The sequence below is a fragment of the Magnolia sinica genome, chromosome 10 (genome assembly GCF_029962835.1).
Source record: "Magnolia sinica isolate HGM2019 chromosome 10, MsV1, whole genome shotgun sequence".
Taxonomy (NCBI): Eukaryota; Viridiplantae; Streptophyta; class Magnoliopsida; order Magnoliales; family Magnoliaceae; genus Magnolia; species Magnolia sinica.
The window spans coordinates 45,214,111-45,240,164 of NC_080582.1; the positions used below are offsets into that span (position 1 = coordinate 45,214,111).

At 37.2% G+C, this 26,054-nt stretch overlaps 1 protein-coding gene across 5 annotated transcripts in view; it reads left to right on the plus strand.

Annotated features, from left to right (window-relative positions):
• LOC131258346 (uncharacterized) overlaps positions 1 to 26,054 on the plus strand; it is a 111,368-nt gene that overhangs the window by 61,832 nt on the left and 23,482 nt on the right. For 3 of the 5 annotated variants that reach the window (XM_058259604.1, XM_058259605.1, XM_058259607.1), the window contains 4 exons: positions 2,925 to 2,996; positions 3,124 to 3,240; positions 18,829 to 18,978; positions 21,547 to 21,647. In XM_058259604.1, coding sequence (XP_058115587.1) covers positions 2,925 to 2,996; positions 3,124 to 3,240; positions 18,829 to 18,978; positions 21,547 to 21,647 — 440 coding nt within the window. The remainder of the gene's footprint in view (positions 1 to 2,924; positions 2,997 to 3,123; positions 3,241 to 18,828; positions 18,979 to 21,546; positions 21,648 to 26,054) is intronic. The other 2 variants (XM_058259606.1, XM_058259608.1) reach the window with 2 other exon arrangements.

Below are 26,054 nucleotides of genomic sequence, written 5' to 3' on the forward strand. Positions count from 1 at the left end.
TGACTCGGTTCGTGAAAAGCTCTAGTCGCCAAACCTGAGAAGTAAGGCCTTTTCGATTTGGAATTCAAACCAAGCCCCAATTCCAAGGCGCCATGGGATCCAACCCATGGCTTAGTGGTAGATAGCGTGCATTTCAACACTGAGGATGTGGGTTTGAGGGCCCATGTGGTGTGTGTGTTGGTGTGAGTGCATGCGTGTTTTTTTTTAAAAATGGTTTGCTTTCTTGAGCTTGTGGAACTCAGAACAACTGTTTCAAGTGATCCTCTACACGTCTCTCTATGTTCCATTTTTTTTAAAAATAAGGAATAAATATTAATCAAAATCAAGATTTGAGATCCGACAAAAAGGTCCCAAAATGTGAGAATTGGGGCTTTTTTTTTAAAAAAAAAATTTGGAATTCAATTCAAGCCCAATCCAGGTTGCTAAATGACCTAAGTCTATTTTTCTTGAGCTTGTGGAACTTGGAACAACTGTTTAAGATGATTCGCTCCATGTTTTATAGTTAGTTTAGACCATTGATTGCAACATCGATAATATCGGTTGATATTGTCAATATTGCAGATCAACGATATGTGCTAGAGTATCCAAAATCCTTTATATCGCACTATATATTACAATGGATCACTAGATATCGTAAAATATAACTGATATCGTGATATATCACTCGATATCATCATTGTTCCCCTTATATTTTTCTTATATATATCGATAGCAAGGTGTTCCGTAATGGTAACGGTGGTCGTAACGGCCAACACCATTAAACGATACGGGGCATGACGGCTGTTATGGCCCCGTAACGGCCTTTATGGTCTCTCTCTCTCTCTCTCTCTCTCTCTCTCTTTTTTAAAATTTTTTTATTTATTGAAAAAACCCCTGAAAAACCTATATCTGCCCCGTAATGTTGATTAAAAAGTATGAAAAACCTATATATGTCCCGTAATAGACCATTATGGGGCTATTATGGCCTTTATAGGGAATGTAACGTGTTGTTAACGGCAATTACAGGTCAATTTTTTTTTTCCATAACAGCTGTTACGGCTGTTACGACCCTGTAACGTGTAACGGTTGCCATCGTCACCTTTACGTAACGGCCTTTACTGCACATCATGATCAACAGATATTGTCGATACTGTTAGGAAAACTGAGGTTGTCTTCACAAATACCGCAAAATACTCCATTTTTGCATTTTTCCTTCATTCTTCCCTCTTCTAAACATGTCTAAGGTGGATTTTGGTCCATCCTTTTGTATCTTTTGAGAGAAACAAGGTTTTCAAGTCGGTATCAAGATCGAAGCGGATTTGGGGCCGGTTTTGATTTGGTGAGGTTTTTTTTTTTTTTTTTTTTTTTTCCATTTTTTTTGTTTGAATCATACCAAATTAGTGTCAAAAGCGTTAGAAATATTTGATTCTTCATTTTTTGCACGAAAAATCAAGGATTTGAACTTTCAATTTCTAGATTTGAGGGTAGGTGATCCAATTTGGGAGAAATTAGGGAAAAATCGAAAATTTTCCAATTTCTCCCAAATTAGTTTCACTCTTTTGGTCCAAACAGAAAATTAAACATATATGAGGCCTGATCTATTGATTCATTTAGTTTTGAAGAATTTTTGGATAAAATATTTTTAATTTAAAAATAGTTAAAAAAATATTAAAAAATAATTTTATTTCGAAATTCCAATTCTATCAACAGTCGATTGGGCCGGACACATCATTCGCAGGTATATTTCTATATTTCTACTTTTCTTTTGCTTTTGAATGTATTGGTTGTGTTTCCATAAATGTCTTTATATATATATATATATAAACTTTTTGAATTCAGTTTGAATGTAGTTACATCAGTTCAGTCAGACAACACATAACTTAGGACCCTATACAAAGAAAACTTGTTACGTGCACTTGTTTTTTGTGTTGGTATGATTTAAAAGTGTATATTAATAATGTCTTTTTTAACAATCCCTGTAGTTTCATTTAGAAATTTGACCTATTTTCCCATGTTTCCTGAAAAGTGCGATAAATTCTCCAATATGACTGATATGCGATACATAACGCAATACCGATACGGTAAACGCTGGTTTAGACTAGTTGATTGGCACGTTCTTCAATGCACCTGGAGAGGAAGCAGTGTGCATGACTTGGGAGAGAGGAGTGGAGAAGTGGCTAAAAAGGGAGAGTTATTTGCTACATTGGCTGATTGTGATGGTTGATACTAGGCACTTTGAAATTGTGCACATGGCATAAATTAACTCAATTAAACCAAATCATGCATGGGACATTTTAGATAGGTTTGAATCTAAAATTCAAATATATTAATAATCCTAACCTCTAATTAACAAGCATTTGTTTGTTGAATATGTACCATTGAGAGTTTACATAAATATCTACCAATCCAGTTAGGAAAATAAATTAATTTAATTTTTGATTTAAGAGCCATCTGAATCAAGGCCCACAATTTGTGAGGTTTATTTTGAGTTTATCATATGCAACCTGTCCAATTTTCTATGCCTGCCTATCAACCATCATACTCTGCCAGATTCCTGAAGTTCTTAATTGTGAGGGAGTGCTGCACAGCAGATAGAAGGCTTCACCTAATTACCTAAATGCCCTTTCAGTTTACAAGCCTTCCCATACCATTTAATAATGCAATGTGTTAGAGTTGTTTTAATTTCAAATGCTTCTTCAATGAGGGAATCATATTCTGTGCAAATGATCTGATGCTAACTGATTTCTGTTGATATCCAGCATTGCTTGAACTTTACAATTAGATTTCTCAAGTACTGAACCTATTATTCCACATATAATGCATGTTAGACATTGGATATCTTTGGATTTGATTGTATAAGCAAAGACCTGGAATCTCATATACAAACTTTTGTCATGTTTGTTCTCCATGAGGAATACCATGTTTAATCATGTTTCTCTTTACAGAGTATCTCCCCAGCACAGGCGAAAAGGTTTACAAAGTTCAGGGAACGGAAAGGCCTTATTGACAAGGATGTGGTATTGATGAACTTAAGAAAGCAATTTCTAGATCTCCGCACTGCTTCCATAAGATGAATTGAAAAGATGAGCATTTCCAGCTTGCTTTATAATCTGTTAATTAAATTTTCTGTTTAAATTTGTCAAGGTAAGGACAGACAGATCTATCTCCTTCTATGATGGTGATGATAATCCAAACGTGACACAACTACGTGACATACTACTGACTTACTCATTCTACAACTTTGATCTCGGTTACTGTCAGGTAAGATTTTATTTTTGTTGATGACATTCAAGATTATTTTGAGAAGCTCTATGTACTGGTTTTCTTTTTTGTTACTTTTGTTAGTTCATTTATGTAGTTCAATTTGTATTTTAAGAATTAAAATAAGTTCATATTTTGTTTCGAGTAGTTACGTAGTCTTATGGGTCACCTCATTTATAAACAATCAATCTACCATGTTACTTTTTACTTTCCCTTATCCACTCTCAGAACCTGTTTAACTCCTAATGCTTGAAAGAGGCTTATTTTTGAAGGACTTCAAATGGCATCAGCTTGTGAAAATCTCATGATAGGATTTCGATAGCACTACCATTCAATATCTGAAAGAATTTTCTTTTCCTGATTTCCTGGGAGGTGGAGAAAATAGGTTGTCCACATCCTATGGGTCGAAAACCTCATTTCTTCAGCAATGCCACAATTTGATATCTTCCTTAGCTTCCTCTCGTTCTAGTCATGTTTCCATCAGAAAGGCAAGTCCCTTAGAATAAGGTCTAAATGGCAAATGAGAAATCCGTCAACTTTCTACCACATCCTCATATTTGGAGCTTTTATGAGATGATGACATTGTCATCATTTCTTTGTAGCTAGTTGTTATTCCTAATCTTTCTTTACCCTTTTCATTTTTTAAGTGGAACTTTAATTAAATAATATTGGCAAGGGTAGTATTTCAGAGGGCTATGATAAGAAAATGGTAGATATGCTGAATCCTTGCAATCACATGTGTGATCTGGTGACCCCTGTCATGGACAAGGTATCCCAAATTGGTTACGTTTCGGCCGTAATAGCCGATACGTAACGGTAACGGCATCAACCGTTACGTGATTCGGCCCCGAAACAGGGCACCTCTGTTTTCTGGGTTCGTAACGGCCCATAACGGCCCATAACCTTAAAGAAAAATGAAAAAAAGAAATGGTAAAAAAAAAAAGAAGAAAAAAAACATACCTTTTTTTTTTTTCCTTTTCTTCTCCTTCTTCTTCTTCTTCTTCTCGCCCTGCTGCGGCTGCGGCTGCGGTTGTGGCTGCGACTGCGGCCCGGGCCTCCTCCTCCTCCTCCTCCTCTCTCTCTCTCTTTCTCTCTCTCTCTCTCTTCTTTGCCTCCTTTTCTTTTCGGTTTTCCTCTCCCGTTTTTTTCTTTTGAAATCGGAAGCAGTTTGACTGGTGTAGTATAGCTGCTGTAGGTACGTGTCATGTTAAGACGAGCGCTGACACTCCTCGAGCTCCGAGTTGTACGAACGGTTCAAAGGAGATCAAAGTTACATGGGCTCCACAGCGATGTATTTATTATATCTACACCGTTCATCTATTTTTAAATATCATTTTAGAGCATTAGCCAAAAAATGAATCGTATCCAAAGATCGTCTGGACCACACCAAAAATAGCAGCGAGATGTTTTTCACCGTTAAAAAATTCTTAGGCCCACCATAACGTTTATTTTCCATCCAATCTGTTCAAAAGGTCAAAAAGACCTGAATGAAGAGGAAAAACAAACTTCATATTGATCCAAAAGTTCTGTGATCCCAAAAAGGGTTTCAATGGTAGACGTTCTATCCCCCACTGCTTTTTGTAGTGTGGTCCACTTGATAATTAGATCTGTATTATTTTTCGTGTCAAGCCTTAAGACGAGCTCGTCAAATGAATGGACGATTTAGATATAACACGTACCTCATGATCAGACCCACAGGACTTGCTTGCGTCAAATGAATGGACTGGTACGCATTACGCAGCACGTTGCACAATTTAATAAAATGTACACGTGCCACATGGGCCCCACCATGCTGTATGTATTTTATCCATGCCGTCCATCTATTTTGCCACATCATTTTAGGCTATGATTCAAAAAATTAGTAAGATCCAAATCTCAGGTGGACCACAGCATAGGAAACAGTGGTTATAGAATGCTCACCATTAAAAATTTCTTAGGGTCCACTATAATGTTTATTTTCCATCTAACCTATTAATAGGGTCACACTAACGTGGATGAGAAGGGAAAACACACATGTCAGCTTGATCTAAAACTTTTGTAGCCCCGATAAATTGTTAATGCTAGTCATTTAATTATTATTGTTTCTTATGGTGCGGTCCACCTGAGCTTTGGATCTGCCTCATTTTTGGGCTCATGCCCTAAAATTATTTGGCAAAATGGATGGGCGGTGTGGATATAACACATTCATCACGAGTGGGGTCCAAAAAACTTTGACACTCGTGTGCTACACTTCACAATCTGAGTCCTACCTAATTCGGGCCCTTAAAAAATTGTAAACGAGACATGTATTAACTTAAAATTTACCAATTAAATTATGGACTGTAATTGCTAACTCAAAATGCCAAAATCAAATTGTTTGAATAGTTTTAATTGTTAATTTGTGGACGCTTATTTTTTAAAATAGGGCCTTTTGATTATTTTTTTTCATGATTAACTATCCAATAAATGTCCACCAATTCACAAGTGGGATAATGCCAATAAATTGCATGAATTTGAGGCTGATTTGGGGCATGGATTGGTCCTCCAAGTTAGCCCCAAATTGGCAATGCAATCTACCTAAATTTAATTTCATTTTTTAAAAGAACTATTGGGAGAAATGATATCAAATTGTTAAGTATATAAATTAGATATTTAGAAAATTAAATATATGAATTTTGTAGTCAAATTCAGGTTATTTGGTCCATAAATTCATCAGATAGTTCGATACAACTTCTCACCAAAGAGTGGACCGTTACACCACCATAAACATGTTCCAATTTATAAATGAATGCATATTTGGAATGCTTAAAATATTTCGGATTTAATCCATATTTTTTCATATTTTTTTGGCAAAAAATAAAAAATAAAAATTTGCGCCATTACAGGCCGTTACGCCCCCGTATCCGTATCGGTTTCGGAGGGCACCGTTACGCCAACCGATATCGATACGGGACACCTTGGTCATGGATGGGGTATGTCACAATATTCTTTAAAAGATCCTAAGCCTAAAGGGGCCTGAAAAGAAACAAAATATGGAGAAATACAGCAATGATCTAAGAAGAAGGCCGATGGGAGGGTATTATAATTTGGAAGATTTTTCAAACAAAACCCATCTATGGCATGGTCCATCAATTTGATAATCAGAATCAATGAACAATGGGATCAATATCAACAAGATGGGAACATCAGGATATTATTCATATCTGAATTCAAGAAGGCCATGTAATTTTTGGGTAATTATGTCTCCATCGGCCATCCTTTATAGCCCAACATACCACTTATCAAGAGTTTTATATTTTTTAAGATTTTACAAATCTTTAATATTTCTATCATATCATAAAACAATATGATGAGTCTTGAATCATTGTTCTATGTTAAAAAAAAAAAAAAACTATTGCATGTTTTTCTTCTTTTCCTTTTTATCATTTGTAATTAAATCTGGTCAAAATTTATGAAAATAAGTCAGGTCACTAAGTTATTCGAGCCTCTAACTTGTAGGTCGACAAAACCTAGTATGAGTTCCCAGTGTTCCCAAAGTTCTTTGTGTGTGTGTGTGTACACACACACACAGGGGACATTACGCGCGAACAAAAGGCACAATTATGTGTATGTAACATCTACTTTGACGATCAAATGCTCACCCAGTGTGTATGACCAAGTCCAAAAATCAGGCCTGTCCATGATTCAAGTGAGCCACATGATTGGGAACATTAAACAAACCCCCCAAACACACACAAAACTGGTTGCTTGTTAAGGCCTACCTGAATCACGGCTGTGCCTATGTTGTGCATTAGGTGACAGATCCGATGGTCGGATTTATCCCATACACAACACAATGGTGCCCCTAAAAAATGAAGGGTTACATTCCTCTTTCCAATTGTTCCCCTTGTGGTGGCTTACTTGAATCATGAATTAGCATGATTTTTTAGCCCCGATACTAACATTGGGCGACATGTTTGATGGTGGGAGTTGATGCCACGTACACATAACAATGGGGACCACCTGAACTACCCCCTTTTGGCACTTCACTCTCATTTTCACTCGTACTATATATCAGTGTTTTAAATAGCGGTAGCGTGATGTGTAGCGCTCAGCCCTCTATAGCGTGTAGCGTAAATACGTAGCGTGTAGCGTAAGCCACACGATAATTCTATTTTTTAATTTAAAAATAGGCTAAATATAATAAATAGTGAAAAAAAAGGAAAAAAAATATAAAAATGCCTAAAAGATGATTCATTTTATCAATTATAAGCATGTTCAAAAAAGTAATTAGTTATCATTTATCAAAAGCCAATACACATATATAAGCCAAATCAAATAATTATCACATCAACAACTTTCTAAGCAAACTACTTTAATTAATAATGTCTAATTGAAACCACAAGTCACAATTATGAAAAGAAATAAAAATCCCATAGGTTAAAAGTATCAAGTACAATACAAGTGTCACATTCCTCAACATTAGAAACAAAGAAAACGTGAAAAAATAATAAAAAACTAAAATAGTAAAAAAAATGCATTGTAGCTTAGATTTACGCTATTTGGGACGCTACGTAGCGCTACGGCCACGCTACGCTATGGACGCTATTTGGGACGCTACATAGCGCTACGGCCACGCTACGCTACATAGCGTACGCTACCACTACACTACGGGCGCTATTTGAAACACTGCTATATATATATATATATATATATATATATATTAGCAACATCCCAATAGCCTTCAAATGACAATTGGGAGGACCAAATGTGAATTTGAATAACTAGGGGAAAGCCATGGTGCAAGAATCACTCCAATATGTTCATCCCAAGGATTGGATCGTTATCATGGAAAATAGACAATCAACATTGAGCAGTTAAACAAAATATGTCCAATCATCATCTTGAAACATTTGTTTGGTGATCCTATTTTGTATTTCTTATGGTTATAATGTAGCACTTCGGTTTGATTATTCTAGCGACGAGATTTATGACTCGTAAAAAAAGATAAGACTGTCGTAACAAGTTGGCCCCATGAAAAGGGTTAGGGTTGTTCGATCAGCGTGAGGGTTTGAGAGTAGGGGCCAACAGATAGGAGGGGTTAGAGGTCGTTGGCATTGGGGCTACCGAGAAGTCAAGAGAGGTAGATTGAGCTGCTAGTACTTTTTCAGAATATCCAACCTTCTGTGGATAATTTCTTAGAGGACTAGACATTTGTCAACTTCTCCAGAGTGTTCAGGAGCACTTCTGAGTTGATGGAGGTGATTCTCCATCAAGCTCGAAAATTCGTGTCCATCGTGGGATTTGCTTTCATGCACACGGGATCTTTGGAAGGAGTGTGACACGGAAGGACGTGAGGTCGAGCACCGTCTTCCTCAAGGGGATAACTGTTCCGAATCCACGAAACTTCCCTGGACTCCTCACAAAGACTCCTCGAATCCACGAGGAAAAGAACAAGAAAAATAGAAAATAAATTCTATAAAATTCGAAATTGATTGATCAATTAAATAAACGAGATCACAATCCTTTAAATAGGGATACTAAGCAATGGGAGAGAAATCAGAATCAAACTACAACTAAAACTCCTAGAATTTGCAACTAACTATAAATAGTAAACTTACTATTTATAGACGGTCGTGATGTCTACTAGTGCACAAGGTTTTTGGCCAAAAATGGTGTCCTATTTGACTTCACCAAGCTGTTCTCCTACTTATTCTTAGCACTTTTCACGTTGGGCGCAACCAGTGTTCGAAATATCGGTATCACGTTATGTATCGCATTCTTGGGATACAGATACGTATTGGTTATCGCATGGGATATATCGGTTGTATCGTGTAATGTATCGCTGTTGTTGGAAACATGGGGAAACATTGGGAAATTGGTTGAATTTTTCAATGAAACTTTGGTGATTGTTAAAAAAGACATCAATACACACCTATAAATCAAAACATTACAAAAAACAACTACACATAAAAGGTTTTCTTTGTATGGGGTCCTAATCTATGCATTGTCTAACTGAATTGATGCAAGTATATTCAATGTCTATTCAAATAATTTATAGATGTACGAAGACATGTGGAAACACAAGCAATACATTCAAAAACAAAAGAAGAATCACTAGATTAGGTTACGTGTTTGATTTGATGTTTGGACACAAAGATTGCAAACAATTTGTGAGAAATTGGGAAATTTTGATTATTTTTTTTTCAATTTCCCGCAACTCGGCCCATCTCCTCCAAATCTCGAAATCGAAGCTCCCAATCCATGAATTTTCATGCAAAACATTAAAAATCATGGATTTGTCACAATTTGACACTAATTTAATATGATTTATAGAAAATAAAATGATCGAAATTCAAAAATGCTCACCAGATCGAACATGTGGGATATATCACACCTAAAGCCCAACGGGTGAAGAGTTATAATCAAACTAAAACTTACTATTTATAGAAAAAACGGAATTAAAAAAGGGAAACGACCGTTGATCTGATGGTATTTCGAAAATCCAGCTTGCGCAATGCAGCGTAGTGGGGTTGGGTGGCTAAAGTAGCTCTTTCTACCCCAAAATCATATATTTTACATCTGATAACCCATTTTGGATTGCGAGATACGTTTGATTTAAGGTCCGACGGTCTGGATCACTTCTGTCATCGACCAGGCCTTTTCTGATCCATCTTGGCCATGAAACTATCCGTGACCCGCTCTACATCAGAGTGGCTCGAGATTGGCCTAGTTGAACAGTAAGAGTTTTGGAGGGAGAACTTCGTCAAAAGGGAGAGGGATGGTCCAAGGTAGTCAAGATGACAACGAGTGAGAAGGTGGAGATGTGAGCTACTGGGTAGGTGGTTTGGTTCTAAATCCTTACGAGACGTGGTCACGGAAAGGCCCTTGGATACGAGGCCAATCGAAGGTGTGGTGTTGAAGAAGGATTATGGCGTTGGAGTCGGACCCAAAGATGGTTAAAGGTGCATATTCAAAGTTGGGAGGGGATAAGCTTCCGATGGAGAAAAGGTGGGTTCGGAAGGAGGAGACAACTAGGGTTCTGAAGGTGAAGGTCGACGTAAGGGTGGTGGAGAATGCCTTGAGTGTTCTGCAATCGTCTCTGGTGGCTCATTCAAAGCTTGCTGCCTCTAGAAGAAATCAAGGCTTGGTTGAGAGCCTTTTGCGAGTTGGAGAACTTCATCCTCATGTCTCTTGGGGAAAATGAGGTATTAATCTCTCTACAGCCGGAAGCCAATTTGGACAAGGTCATCATTGTGGGTTCCCTCTTAAACAATGAGTGGTGGTTGTTCTCAAGTGGGTGGAGAGCTCGGTTTTTGGTGTTGAGGACATCTAGTTTCTATTATGGGGCATCTCCTTGGAGCTTGGTTCATGGAGACCTTTATTGCGCTAGGCTCCTTCCTAGGAGAGTTTATTGCCATTGATCTTACGATAGAAGGAGGAGAGGAGATTAGTGTTGCCAGAATCTATGTACAGAAGAAGAGGGTGTTGGAAGATCTGGGTCTCGTCCCTATCGTCATCGGCGAAGAGAGAGAGAGAGAGAGAGAGAGAGAGAGAGAGAGAGAGAGAGAGAATTCCTTATAGATGGGGGGAAAAGCTTCACAATAGAAGAGGGGTCACGCTATGTTGGAGAGTTACAAAGTTGGGGTGGGTGGAAATGGAGCACCGTCCAATGTTCTTTTTGGGTCGGGGGGCATATAGGCGAACACGTGGTGGGGCATTCGAGAGCTTTGCATTAGTGGTGGGAGTTGTCTCTTCTACCAATCAAGGAGCTTTGCAGCGGTGGTGGGATTTTACAAATGGTTGGTGATGCCATTTGGTGCTTTTACGCACCAAAGCATGTTCATGATGGTGATGGACTGGGTGCTACAACCATTATTTGGAAAGTTTATAGTGGTATATTTCGATGACATCCCAGTCTACAATTCGGATTTTCACACCCATTTCTTCTTCTATGGAGTATATGTGACACTTTGAGATGGGGGCATTTATATGTTAATTGCTAATAAAAAAATATATAGTTTGGAGAAGGATCGGGTTGTGTTTCTTGCAGTGTTTTAAATAGTGGTAGCGTGATGCATAGCGCTCAGCACTCTATAGCGTGTAGCATAAATACATAGCGTGTAGCATAAGCTACACGATACTTTTTTTTTTAAAATAATAATTTAAAAATAGGATAAATATAATAAATAGTGAAAAAAAAGAATATATATATATATATGTATGTATATATATATATATATATATATATATATATATATATATATATATATTTAAATGCCTAAAAGATGATTCATTTTATCAATTATAAGCATGTTCAAAAAAGTTATTAGTTATCATTTATCAAAAGCCAATCCACATATATAAGCCAAATCAAATAATTATCACGTCAACAACTTTCTAAGCAAAGCACTTTAATTAATAATGTCTAATTGAAACCACTAGTCACAATTATGAAAAGAAATAAAAATCCCATGGGTTAAAAGTATCAAGTATAATACAAGTGTCACATTCCTCAACATTAGAAACAAAGAAAACATGAAAAAAATAATAAAAAAATACATTGTAGCTTACGCTATAGACGCTATGCGCTACATAGCTGTAGCGTACGCTACAGGGGATTTACACTATTTGGGACGCTATGTAGTGCTACGACCACACTACGCTACGCTACGTAGTGTATGCTACCGCGACTCTGCGGGTGCTATTTGAAACAATGGTTTCTTGGCTTTGCAGTGGGTACAAATCCTATTACTGTGGATCTAGAGAAGGTGTGAGCGGTGCAGGAATGTCCCACACTTAAGACACATCATGTGTAGAGTTTCCGCAAGTTGGCTACTTTCTATTGCCGATTAATCAGAAACTTTAGTACGTTGGCAGCTCCTTTGGTAGAATACTTGAAGAACGAATAATTTGGGTGGTCTATAGCAACATAATAGAGTTTTAATACCATGAAGAAGTAATTGACAAAAGCACCTATTTAGCTTTGGCACGCCTCAATAAGGTGTTCCAAGTGGATTGGGACACATCCGGTATTAGGGTGGTACCGGCCAAAATGGTTGGCTGATAGACTTATACAGTGAGCAATTAAGTGGTGTAAGGGTGTGGTCATCTACATATGATGTGGAGTTCTATGCTATTGTCTGGGCTTTCTATCATTGGAGACATTACTTGGTGCAATGCGAGTTTTTATTTTTTTCTTTCCAAGCACAAAGCTTTGAAGTATGAATGGGCAGCAAAAATAATTGGCGGCACACGAAATGGGAATTCATCTTCACTTTGAAACTGGGTATGGGTGCAAGAGGAGCTTATTGCCTCCATTGCAAGCCAAGCTGGTTGGCTTTGATTGCTTCATGGATATGTATATCGATGACCAGGATTTTGTGCAGATTTGGTCGAGAATAGAGAGAGTAGCAAGGAGAATATACTTTACTGGATGGGTTTCTCTTTTGAGGCACAAGATTGTAGATCTCAGATTATTCTTTTCAAGAGAAGCTATTGGCATAGATTCATGTAGGGCCATTATCGACGGTATGAGGGTTGAGATTAGAGTCTCGCATTGATTATGGAAAAGTAAGCATGTGGAGGTACCCGATATGTCAAACAGTCAAGGGGCATGCACAAAATCTAGGATTATATATGCTATTACTTACTCCTTAGGCACCATTGGTGGACATGAGCATGGATTTCATATTGGGGATGCTGCGTACGCAACAACGTGGTAACAATTCTATTTTTGTTATTGTGGATCAATTTTCTAGAATGGCTCACTTTGTTCGATATAGGAAAATAGTAATGTGTCTTACACTACAAGATTGTAGATCTCAGATTATTCTTTTCAGGAGAAGCTATTGGCAGAGATTCATGTAGGGTCATTATCGACGGTATGAGGGTTGAGATTAGAGTCTCGCATTGATTATGGAAAAGTACTATTGTCCATGACTGAGGAAAGATGTGGCTAAGCATGTGGAGGTACCCGATATGTCAAATAGTCAAGGGGCATGCACAAAATCTAGGATTATATATGCTAGTCATGGCTTATCTTTTGTTTCCCACATATAAAACTCAATAAGGAAAAGTCATCCACAACTTCTTAGGATGTTTTTCTCTTCTCTATGCCTTGGGTATCAACCCCCTTCGAGGGTTTTGTGCAAGTGCAAGTATTGGCAAGTGTGGCCCGTGATCTAGGCCATCAATTTGGGTGAGAGCTTTGATCATTCACTGTTTTTTGCATTGATATACCTTTGTTTTTAGTTAAAGAATCTCTATTCTTGGATTGGCGTGTTTTGGGATGTGATTTTGGTGCTAGGGTTTGATATAAACAATGTGATTGATGGATGTATTTTGTTGCCTACACGCCTACACCATTTAATAAACTTAAAAAAAGTATCAAACTTTTAGGTGCCGTTTGATAAACTGAAAAATAAGCTCTGAAAATTAATTTAAGTGCTGAATTGTAATTTTGAAATAATTTTAAGATTATTTTAGTCGAAAGTGAAAAAGAAATTACAAGTCACCACCACTTTTAGCATTCAACCTTCAACATTAAGGTGCCATTTGGTAAAACTTAATTTCAAGACTTATCACCGAAAATTGCCATTTTTAGTGATTTTGGGAATTCAGACCATTTGATAAAGATAAAAGATTAAGTACTTAATGTTAAAAATCACTTAAAATCGATAGGTTTTATTTTTTTTTCAACGACTCTCACTTATCAATTATCACTAAATTTGGTAAGTGATTTTCTTTTAACTTTTTGGATGACTGTTGACGAAAATATCCCTACCAAAATGTTGAAAGGACAATAATACCCTTTCAGGCTTTGAAAATGTATTACATTCGAACGTGGGAAAGTTCTGTGGGCCCCACCATGATGTATGTGTCATATCCACACCGTCCATCCATTTTGCCAGATCATTTTAGGGCTTGAGCCAGAAAATGAGGCATATCCAAAGCTCCCGTGGACTGCAGCAGAAAGCAATGGGGACAATTACGCCCATTGTTGAAACGTCCTATGGCCCACTGTAATTTATTTTTATTTTTTTATTTTTGTTTGCCATTCAACTTGTTCATAAGGTCACATAGACCTGGATGAAGGGAAAGCTCAAACATTAACTTGATCCAAAACTTTTGTACCCCTAAGAAGTTTCCAATGGTAGGCATTCCATCCCCACTATTTTCTGTGGTGTGGTCCACTTGAGCTTTAGATCTACCTCATTTTTCGGCTCATGCTCGAAAATGAAATGATAAAACGGATGAATGGTGTGGATATAACACATACATCATGGTTGGGCCCATAGAGCTTTCACACATCAATATGGTAGCAACCTAGGTGTTGTGTGTTAGTGCACTTATTTGTCTACCTATTTATCAATCACGTGGGTCAGCGTGTCAGTTTGTCAATCAAGCCCTTGGAAGCTGATGACTGAAGACACAAGAGGACATGAAGCATCGAGGAGTGAAGGAACAGGTAAATTCAGGTGCCTTGGTGACCCTAACTTTAAACCCAGAACAACCTTAACATCTAGATGATCCATTTCTTAATAGGTAAACCTGTAATTGATCATCCTTCGGCCTAAGGAAAACAAGCGAAACATGCTTAGTTGGGCTTTAAAGAAGTGCAAAGCTGATGTAAAAAACATAGCCCAAACATTAATTTTCAAGTGAATCTCAATTCCATCAACATACCATCGATGGGTCTCAAGCGAACCCTCGATCGATCAAATCTCCAAAGCTCGATTGATAGAAGACAACCAGAAATGTCCAGTAAGCAAATTGTATTTAATCTGGAATTTCTCGATCATATCACATGACTTTCGATCCTATTGAAGGGGTGCTCGATCGATCGACAATGTCGTTTTCTGCCCGTTATATAATCATTGGAACTCAAATCCTTTATATAGGCCATTCGATATTTGGACGTTTTTATGGGTTTTGGTACAAATAGAGCCCGGGTGATTCTCCACTCTTAATCCCTCTTCTAGACTCTATACCAAAGAGGTTCATGCCAATGTTCTTGTGATTAATCACTCTAATGAGTATTCCAAGCTCCATTATGAAGATGTGGATGAACTCTCCCATTTCTAGAGATTAGACACTAAGTCTATATGTATATCCTTGTCTAAATCTTATAGAATACCCATATAGGTGAATCCCTATTGAAAAACAACTATCCCATTATTTGTAGGTGATTCAACAATCCTTTCATTGCCTTGGTCACCTAATTGAAGCATAAAATGTAAAACGATTGATCATAGGAGCTGAAGCATTTACATCAATGGTCGTGAAAGCAATTGAGAAGTTAATTGAAGAATGGGAGAGCAACGATCAAGCATCTCAAGTAACGCGCATCAACGGGGCTCGATCCGACAAGGTTGTCTATTTAGAGTCCATATACTATTTTCTTGTGTAGGATTGTAGGACCCGGGTTCTTGTGTGGACCAAATTCAATCGACACAATGTGTACGTGTTAGTCTCTGTGGGAGCCTTCGGTGGGAGTAAATGTAAGTGCTTGGATTAGGACCGCTAGTGGTTGTTAGTTAGCTGATAGAAAACCAAGTCTCCATGAGAATTACCGACACGGGTGGAAACATGGGTGTGTATGTATTCCTCCGACATGAGAGTGTACGTGCGTCAATTCCTTGTGTAGGCCTCCGACGGGAGTGTACGCTTGTAAAGGTTAGAGGTGAACCTGATTTAAAACCATCGGGATAATGAAATCAGGTACACTTGAGGAGTGTGCATCTGCCGGGAGAGGAGTAGGCAAGTAGCCGAACCGCTATATATGCTTGTGTTTGTAATTGTCATTTATGCACATTTCTATTCATGCTTATGAGTTTAATTAGTTGAATTATATGAATGCTTGAATGGATTGTATGCTAGGCATTTAATTGATTACGCAGACACAAAATATCTATCTCGCTTATAGACTAGTTGCTTATATTGTTGCATCTATTGTAGTATATGTCATTGGACCCACTTGGCTTGGAAGCCTAAGTGTTACTTGCCTTAATTATTTTAATTGGAAAGTTGTTTAATTAGGCAAAGACTTTTTAGTGATCCTATTCACTCCCCCCTCTAGGACTTAGCCGTAATTCTAAGTTTCGCCAAGCTTTCGCGTGCTGTGGTACACAATCCACGCAGTTTCACTATGTTCTACACTACACAATCCAAGCACGTTGGAGTGGAATAGGTGTTACCATGTAACATCGTTAGTGGGTGTTTCCCTGACCGTGGAGCCCACCTTGATGTATGTGTTGTATATCTAAGCCGTCCATCAGTTTTTCCAGATCACACTAGGGCATGATCCTAAAAATGAAGCAGATCCAAATCTCAGGTGGACCACACACCATAGGAAAACAGTGGTGATTGAACGCCCACCATTAAAAATTTCTTAGGGCCCACTTTAATGTTTGTTTGCCATCCAACTTGTTGATTAGGTCACACAGACCTAGATAAAGGGAAAACACAATATCAGCTTCATCCAAGACTTTTGTGGCCCCCAAGAAGTTTTTAATGGTGGGCATTCAATTACCATAGTTTCCTATGGTGTGGTCAAGCTAAGATATAGATCTGCCTCATTTTTGGGCTCATGCCCTCAAATAAGCTAGCAAAATGGTGAAACAACATGGATTTCACATAGACATCAAGGTGGGCCACCTCATTTATTTGGAAGGTTGAGGACTATCAATACGAACATGTATTGCACACTGACAATGCCAGTAGCCACGACGCTAGACGGTGCTCTATGGGCCTCACTATGATGTATGTGTTTTATCCACGCCATCCATCCATTTTGTTGGCTCATTTTAGGGCATGAGCCAAAAAATAAGGAAGATCTGAATCTCAGGTGGACAACATCATAGGAAAACAATGGTGAATGAACGCCCACCATTGAAAACTTCCTAAGGCCCCACTGTCATGTTTATTTGCCACCCAACCTGTTGATTAGGTCACGAAGACTTAGATGATGGGAAAACACAAATATCAGCTTGACCTAGAACTTTTATAGCCCCTAAGAAGTTTTTAATGGTGGGCAACAATCACCACTATTTCCTTCGGTGTGGTCTACGTGAGATTTCAATCTGCCTCATTTTTGGGCTCATGCCCTAAAATAAGTTGGCAAAATGGTGGGACCACGTGCATTTCACATAGACATCTATGTGGGCCACCTCATTTTTTTTTGGATGGTCGAGGAACCTATTCAAAGCCAAGTAGGCACATCGGTACTAGACGGTGTTCTATCCGCCCCACCATGATGTATGTATTTTATCCACGTTGTCCATCCATTTTACCAGCTCATTTTAGGGAGCCCAAAAATGAAGCAGATTCGAATCTCAGGTGGACCACACCACAGGAAAATAGTGATGATTGAATGCCCACCATTGAAAACTTCCTATGGCCCACCGTAATGTTTGTTTGCCATCCAACCTGTTGATTATGTCACAAAGACCTAGATTAAGGGAAAACACAAATATCAGCTTGATCCAAAACTCTTGCTGGCCCCAAGAAGTTTCTAATGGTGGACGGCAATCACCAATGTTTTTTGGGGTGTGGTCCAACTGATGTTTGGATCTGCCTCATTTGGGCTCATGCCCTAAAATTAGCTGGAAAAATGGATTGACTGCATTGATTAAAAAAACATAGATTATGGTGGGGTCCGCAAAGCACCGACCAGTATGATATTTTAGTTATTTCTCCATCTAAAATGGATTCCATCAATCGTGTGGCCTGTCTCACCGATGTGCTTTGACTACAGAACTAAAGGCCACATGTAGAAGCTGAAAATCTGAACATACAGTGCATATCCTTGGAACGAGTATCATCTATTAGCCTCCTTAAACAATCAATTCACGTTACTGTATGTGGCAACTATTCATCTACTTGGCTTTTTTTGACGGGAAAGTATTAAAATCTTATTGGAATGGGCATAGGTGTGCCAAATTTGGAGGCATGGCAATAACAGGTTTCATCTCGTACTCCACGGAAGATAGAAATTTGAACAATATGGGCAAATATGACAAATTGCCAATTTTCAGACATTTGTAGTTTATGTTTACCAAGCAAGTTTGTGAAAAAAAAAAAAAAAAAAGTGCCTATTTTCAGATATCAGAACTTTTTTCATACAAATTACCAAACAGATTTTCCATTACTTGTAAGTACTAAAATTAATTTTCAGACCTTTTTTTTCGGTTTACCAAACAGCACCTAAGTGAAAGCCAGGAGAGCTGAAAAGAAGACCCATATTTTCAGTGAAAATTACTTTAAGCACTTGATAAGTTGGATTTACCAAACGATCCGAATCAGTGAAAATCACTGAAAAGTTTCAATTTCAGTGACAAGTGCTGAAAATAAGTTCTATCAAACAGCCCCTTAGTTAACCAATAATTCTCTCCATCAATTTTTATTTTATTTTATAGTAAATGTTTGTATTGGATTCCCTACGTTTAGATTTCTTGCAAAAAGTTGTACGTAGCTATCCATTTCATATCCTAGAAAATTGATGGTGATGATGTTGTTGTTGGTATAACTATTTTATAAGAAATCTCTGCTTGGTTGTTTTCATCATATGCGCTCAAATGACATTGCTATGGTCATTATTTTTCTAATTATGTATCACCTACTTTTCAGGGCATGAGTGATCTTTTGTCTCCTATACTGTTTGTAATGGGGAATGAATCAGAGTCATTTTGGTGTTTTGTTGCCCTGATGGAACGTCTTGGACCCAATTTCGATCGCGATCAAAATGGCATGCATTCCCAACTTTTGGCATTGTTGAAGGTATGGACTCTGGATATATACATGATATATGTATAGGCGTACAACTTAAATATGTACATGTGAAACATAATCCATAGCATTTGTAGTTTTAATAAACTAGAATGATCTAAGCATTTAATTTTTAGTTGTACAGGATGATCCCACAACTTTTTTTTTTTTTGTTTTGTTTTTGTTTTTATCAACGTAACAATTGACTATTGTAAGTAGATGAGAAATGACAACTGTAACATTACACTTCATTCCTTAAAATTTCAGAATCATCCTCATATTTTTCACTTGTCATATTCTTTATGATATGGTTATTTTATGTTTTAAACCCTTGGGTAGTACTAGTATAATAGTATGACCTAATGAAAGAGTTTTCTCATGATCTAGAGGGTGACCACAACAAAATTTGTTGACCCTATTGACTAAAATGCACACATTTATAATGGTGGCCGTAATGGCCATTAAAGTATTTTTTTTTCAAGGAAGAAAATGCATTGGCCCCCATATCTGGCCGTTACTGGCCCGTACTAGTCCATTATAGCCCCATATCGACCTATCACGGGCATTTTTTTTTTTTTTAGAATGGGTGTTACAGCCCTGTATCGCCTAACAGGTGCCACAATTACCATAATGGCCATTATGGCCATTACATAACCTTTTTTTTTTTTTTTCCAATACCATTTTTTGGGCAGTCTTCTATTCCAAGTGAATGTTCTTGCTTCAAGTGGTCCCAGTGTCTCATGGACATGTCTTTCTGCCGCTTGATACTTCGGTCTCATGTTGCTAGCGTCCTAAATTCTAGGACTCAGAGCCCAAAGCTGTGATGGGCATTGGCTCTGCATTTTTCCATCAAATAATAACTCAAATGGCTCAGGATGTCACACAATTTCATGTAGATACCACCAGTTGTTCGAAATATCGGTATTGTGTTACATATCGCACCCTTGAGATATTACGTATCTCCGATATTATCGAAATATCTCCAATATTATCGTTATCTCTAGCTTGGCGATACTGATAACACTAGTAGCGATACTAATAACACTAGTAGTTTAGAAATTCCAGACATCAACAATGTATCTCTAAATATCGGCAATGTATTGACATCTCCAATATTTTCAATTCTGTAAATTCCAGGCATCGCTTGTATTGCCAATGTATCGATATCGCCAATGTATCGCCAAAACTTCTGACTGTGTAATGATACTTCTATCACAAGTGTATCGGCAATATTTCAACAATATGATCAATCTAGAGTTATCTCAAAAAGTTCGTTTATTAAAAAAAATCTATTTCAAATTTTTTAATGAGCACATTGTTGTATGCAGTTTTCAATTTGTCGTTGCTAATATTGATAACATCTCAATATTATCATTATCCCAACATGCTCGATATCAAGACCACAATCTTTCATTTTCTTTCTAGTTGTTGATGATTTCTTGGCAAAAGATTGTGAGTTGTTGATATTCTGCAATATTGATGGAAAGTTGGATGGATGATTGGATGGTTAGATGGGATCGATGGAATGGTTAGACAGTTTCTTACGACGATACATGCTTTTAAGCCCCCATTAAATGAAAACTTATTGTGTATACATTCTTTTTGTAAATTTTTTATTTCTAAATACGCAAATATGTGTATTTTATAATCTCCTGAAGTTTGACTGAAAATTCTACCATTTTTCCATGTTTTCCAGCATTTACGGTTATCAGCGATATCGATATTGTTTCCGTATCCCTATCCAACGAAACTTGTAGCGATACGAATACTTCAAACACTGGATATATCCTACTAGTGCATTTCGTATCGCACAGGTGGGATACAAGATATATCATGGGATATGTCGGCCGATATCATCAGTACTTAAAACACTGGATACCACTACACTAAGATACCCAGGTACCGGAACATCCTTAGTGAACCGGCATCAGCATGATATGTGCTGGTAACTGTTACAAGAAACTTTCTGAGTATTTGTAGGATACAATTTGACAGTATCCTATTGTGCTATGTTGTTTTCTATTCTACAAGTATTGCTTATACTTTTTCCATAAAACATATACAGAGAATTCTCTGAAAAAAATTACCGTGGAGAATTTTTAGAATAATTATTTCAGTAAATTTAGCATACCCGTTTAGAGGGCTGAATGCATACTAGTTATCAATGGGCTTGGATTTTGAGAAAGGCGTTGCCACCAACATGTCACTAAATCATAGGAGGTTCATAATGTTACAGATGATATGTAACGGGCATCATCCAGAATGTACTAATAGACTGTTCAGGAAACAGTATAATATGCCCCGATACCAAGATTTCAGACCATGTTTCTAGTTTTGATTCTCTTGCTGAATAACTCATGTTTGCCTAATTGTGCAAATATATGGTCACTCTGGCTTCAGCTTTTATTTAACTTCTTATTGCATGAATGCACAGTAAATTCTTCTTAAATATTTAGATTTATCTTTAGATAAGTAGATAATTCTTCTTAAATAATTAGATTTATCTTTAGATGAGTAGATAATTCTTCTTAGTATTTAGATTTATCGTTAAATGACTTTCACTATGTATTTTTGTTGCAGTTGGTGGAGTTACTAGACAGCCCATTGCACAATTATCTAAAGCAGGCTGATTGCTTGAACTACTTCTTTTGCTTCCGCTGGATTCTTATACAATTTAAAAGGCAAGTAACCTTAATGTGAATTTAATGAACCTTGATTTATTTCTGTTAATTTTTTTTTCCTTTATTATTATTATTTTTGTTTATAGACGTGAGATGATGTTTCTTTCTGTCATGTGGAATGCCGTGTTCCTTCTCTACAATGCATAAAGTGTCCTACTGATGTTATTCCTTTCAGTCATATTAAATGTTCGACAAATTGTTTATGCATATCGGAAGGTCAATATTCTACAATTTATGCCCACTTCATATAAAAGAAATATAGTCAAGGTATTCCATAATGATTACAGTGGCCATAATGGCAACCAGTGTTCAAAGTATCGGTATTGCTACAAGTTTCATTAGCCAAGGATACGGAAACAATATTGATATCGCCGATAATATCGCTGATAACCGGAAATGCGGGGAAACATGTGAAAAATGGTGGAATTTTCAGTGAAACTTCAGGAGATGTTAAAATGTACATATTTGCATATTTAGAAATTAAAAAAAAAAAAAAATTTGCAAAAAGAATGCATACATAACAAGTTTCCATTTAATGGGACCTTAAAAGCATGTGTTGTTGTAAGAAATCAGTCCAACCATTCCATTTGGCCTATTTAACCATCCAACCTTCCATCCAAACATCCATTGATATTGCAAAATATCAACAACATATGATATTTCACCAAGAAATCATCAACAATTGGAAAGGAAATGAAAGATTGTGGTCCCAATATCGCGCATATTGCGATATCGATAATATCGAGATATTATCAATATTATCAATGACAAATTGAACACTAAATAGAACCATATGGCCGTGAAAAAAAAAATTGAAATAATTTTTTTCTAATAAACAAAACTTTGATGATATCAATGCGGCGATATTATTGAAATATCGTTGATACACTAATGATATAAGAATTACCTAGAATTTACATTGTCGAAAATATTGGCAATACATTGGTGAAATTGATGCATTGGCAATACAATCGACACCTAGAATTTACATAGTTGAAAATATTGGCGATACTTAGCGATACATTGCTAATACTTGGAATTTTTGGTACTACCAGCGTTATCGGTATCGCTATCAGTGTTATCGGTATTGCTAACCTGGAGATAAAGATAATATCGGAGATAATTCGAACACTGATGGCAACCATTGTTACCATTACGATACAAGCCGTTATGGCCTTTTTTATTTGTATTTTTTTAACATTTTTATTACCATTAACTTTTCTTTACATGGGATAGTGCATAATGGATAATACATGTTCAAATTGAAGCTGTTATAGATAACTTTAAAAACAAAAACAAAAGAAAAACAGAAAAAAAGAAAAAGAAATGGTTGTTTCCAAACATGCTAAATGCGTCAAGCGGATGAAAGATCAGTTCATCACCTTTTTCTCCAATGTAAAGAGGCTTTTTTTGTTTGGTCCTTTCACCTCTTTGAAGTTGATTGGGTCATGCCAGGATCATGTTCGGGGTCTTACGATGCTTGGAATAGTTAAGCCTTCAGAGTTCAAACCTAGAGGTAAGATCCTTTGGCATATGCTCCCGCTTGCTATTATGTGGTGCACACTCTTTCCAGGAGTCTCTCAACAATGATGGGTGAAAACGTGCTATAGAAGGAGATGGTGGCACTCTATCAAAATCAAAACTTGGACATTAGTGGAACGACATGTGGGAAAGCATGCAGTTGGGTGTTGATAGGAGTATACAATGAAATATCATCCCACTGGCTCTATGGATAAATTAAAAGCTCGGTTAGTTGCGAAAGGGTATTCTAATACCCTAGGAGTGTACTAAAAAACTCTCTTGTGACCAAACTCACTCTATACGTGTTTTTGTCTCTGTTGTCATAAATCTAGATTGGTCGTTGTATCAACTTGGCATGAAGAATGCCTTTCTTCATGGAGATCTTGTTGAAGAAGTCTATATGGAGCAACCACCTAGCTTTGTTGCTCAGGGGGAGTCCTACAGAGTGTGCCGCCTTAAGAAGTCAATGTATGGCTTAAAACAATCTCCACAAGCTTGGTTTGACAAGTTTAGTAAGATGGTATTTGATTTTCTCATGAAGTGTAGCTAGGCTAACCATTCTGCCTTCATAAGATCAGTGTTCGAAGTATCGGTATCGCTACTAGTTTTGCTGGCCAGGGATAAGGAAACAATATCGATATTGCCGATAATATCGCTGATAACCGAAAATGCGGGGAAACATGGGAAAAACGGTAGAATTTTCAACAAAACTTTAGGAGAGGTTAAAATGTACATATTTGTATATTTAGAAAATTTTTAAAAACAAATCGTAAAAAGAATGCATACATAACAAGTTTCCATTTAATGGGGCCTTAAAAGCATGTGTTATTGTAAGAAATCAGTCCAATCATCCGATCTGGCCTATTTAACCATCCAAACATCCATCGGTATTGTAAAATATCAACAACACATGATATTTCACTAAGAAATCATCAACAATTGGAAAGGAAACGAAAGATTGTGGTCTCAAAATCACACATGTTGCGATATCGATAAGATCAAGATATTATCAATATTATCAATGACAAATTGGACACTACATACGACCATGTGCCCATGGAAAAAAAAAAAATTGAAATAAAATTTTTTCTAATAAACAAAAATTTGATGATATTAATACATTGGCAATATTATTGAAATATCGTCGATACACTTATGATACAAGCATTACCTAGAATTTACATAGTAAAAAATATTGGCGATATTGATGCATTGGCAATACAACCAACACCCAGAATTTACATAGTTGAAAATAATGGCGATTATATTAGCGATATCAATACGTTGGCGATACTTAGCGATACATTGCTAATACTTGGAATTTCTGGTACTACCAGCATTATCGGTATCGCTGAGCTAGAGATAAAGATAATATCGGAGATATTTCGATAATATCAGAGATAATTCGAACACTGTGTAAGATAAAGTGAGACGGGTGCTATTATGTTGCTTGTGTATATGGATGATATCATCGTCATCGGCAATGAAAATACTAGTATTGACAAAGTTGAAGAAGTTTTTACAGCAACACTTCCATACAAAGGATTTAGGCCGCCTATACTTCTTTGGTATTGAGGTTGCAAGGTTAAAGGTGGGCATTAACTTGTCACGACGAAAGTACGTGATGGATTTACTAGAAGACACGTCTTCTAGGAGTCGAGCCCTCCAAAACTCCCATGTATGGTGTGCCATAACGGCCGTCATGGGGCCATAAAGGCCGTTACGTAAAGGTAACAATGACAACAATTACACATTATGAAGTCGTAATGTTCGTAACAGCCACTATGGAAAAAATGACCCGTAATGGCTGTTACAGCCTCTTTAATGGCCTGTTAGGCCCCCAGTAAAGGCTGTAACAGCCCCATAACGGTCCATTATGAGGCCGATATAGGTTTTTTTGGGGGTTTTTATGATTTATTTATTTATTTTTATTTTTAAAGAGAGACCATAATGGTTGTTATAGCCGGTATCATAAAGGTAATGGTGGTGGCTGTTATGGTCATCGCGACCATTACGAAATACCTTGCTCCCATAAATACAAATCAGAAACTGCATGTAGATTAAGGAGAATTGTATGGTGATCTAGGGAGATATCGCCAACTTATTGAAAACTTATCTACTTGACAATTACCCGATCATTTCACTTATCTAGTTAGTATAGTTAGTAAGTTCATGCATGCTCCTCATATTCACATATGGAGATCGTGCTTCACGTCCTCAGATATTTAAAGGAATCTTTTGGTTGTGGTATTTTCTACAATTGAAATGGCCCTCTCCGCGTAGAAGGGTGTTCAGATGTAGACTTGGCTGGCTCTCCCTCCGATATGCAGTCTACAACAAGTTATTGTACCTTCGTAGGAGGCAATCTTATTATATAGAGAACTAAGAAGCAAAGCTCAATTGCTTGTTCAAGTGTTGCGGCAGAATCCAGGGTAATGGCCCACGCAACATGCCAACTCATATAGCTAAAGACGTTAACGTGCAAGCTTGGGTTCATGGTTAATATCCCTTAGAGATTGTATTGTGATAATCGAGCTGCTTCTCATATTGCTAACAGTCTGATTTATCTTGAACAACCAAGCATGTCGAAGTAGATTGTCACTTCATCAAGGAGAAGGTTGTTAGCAAGGAAATGTGCATGACATTCATCAAGTCTCAAGATTAAGTGGCAAACATGTTTATGAAATCTCTAAGACATGCTCATCTAGATGACTTCTTTGTCAAGTATAGGTGAGATATATGCTCTAGCTCGAGGGAGAGTATTGATGATCCATATTGATCACACGTGTGGTCCCATGTAGTGGGCTAACTTCAGTTCCCATGTGATTTGGTTCAGTTTCTAGGCCTGAACATGTGTTAGGTGATCTTAGGTCCATGGGCTGACTT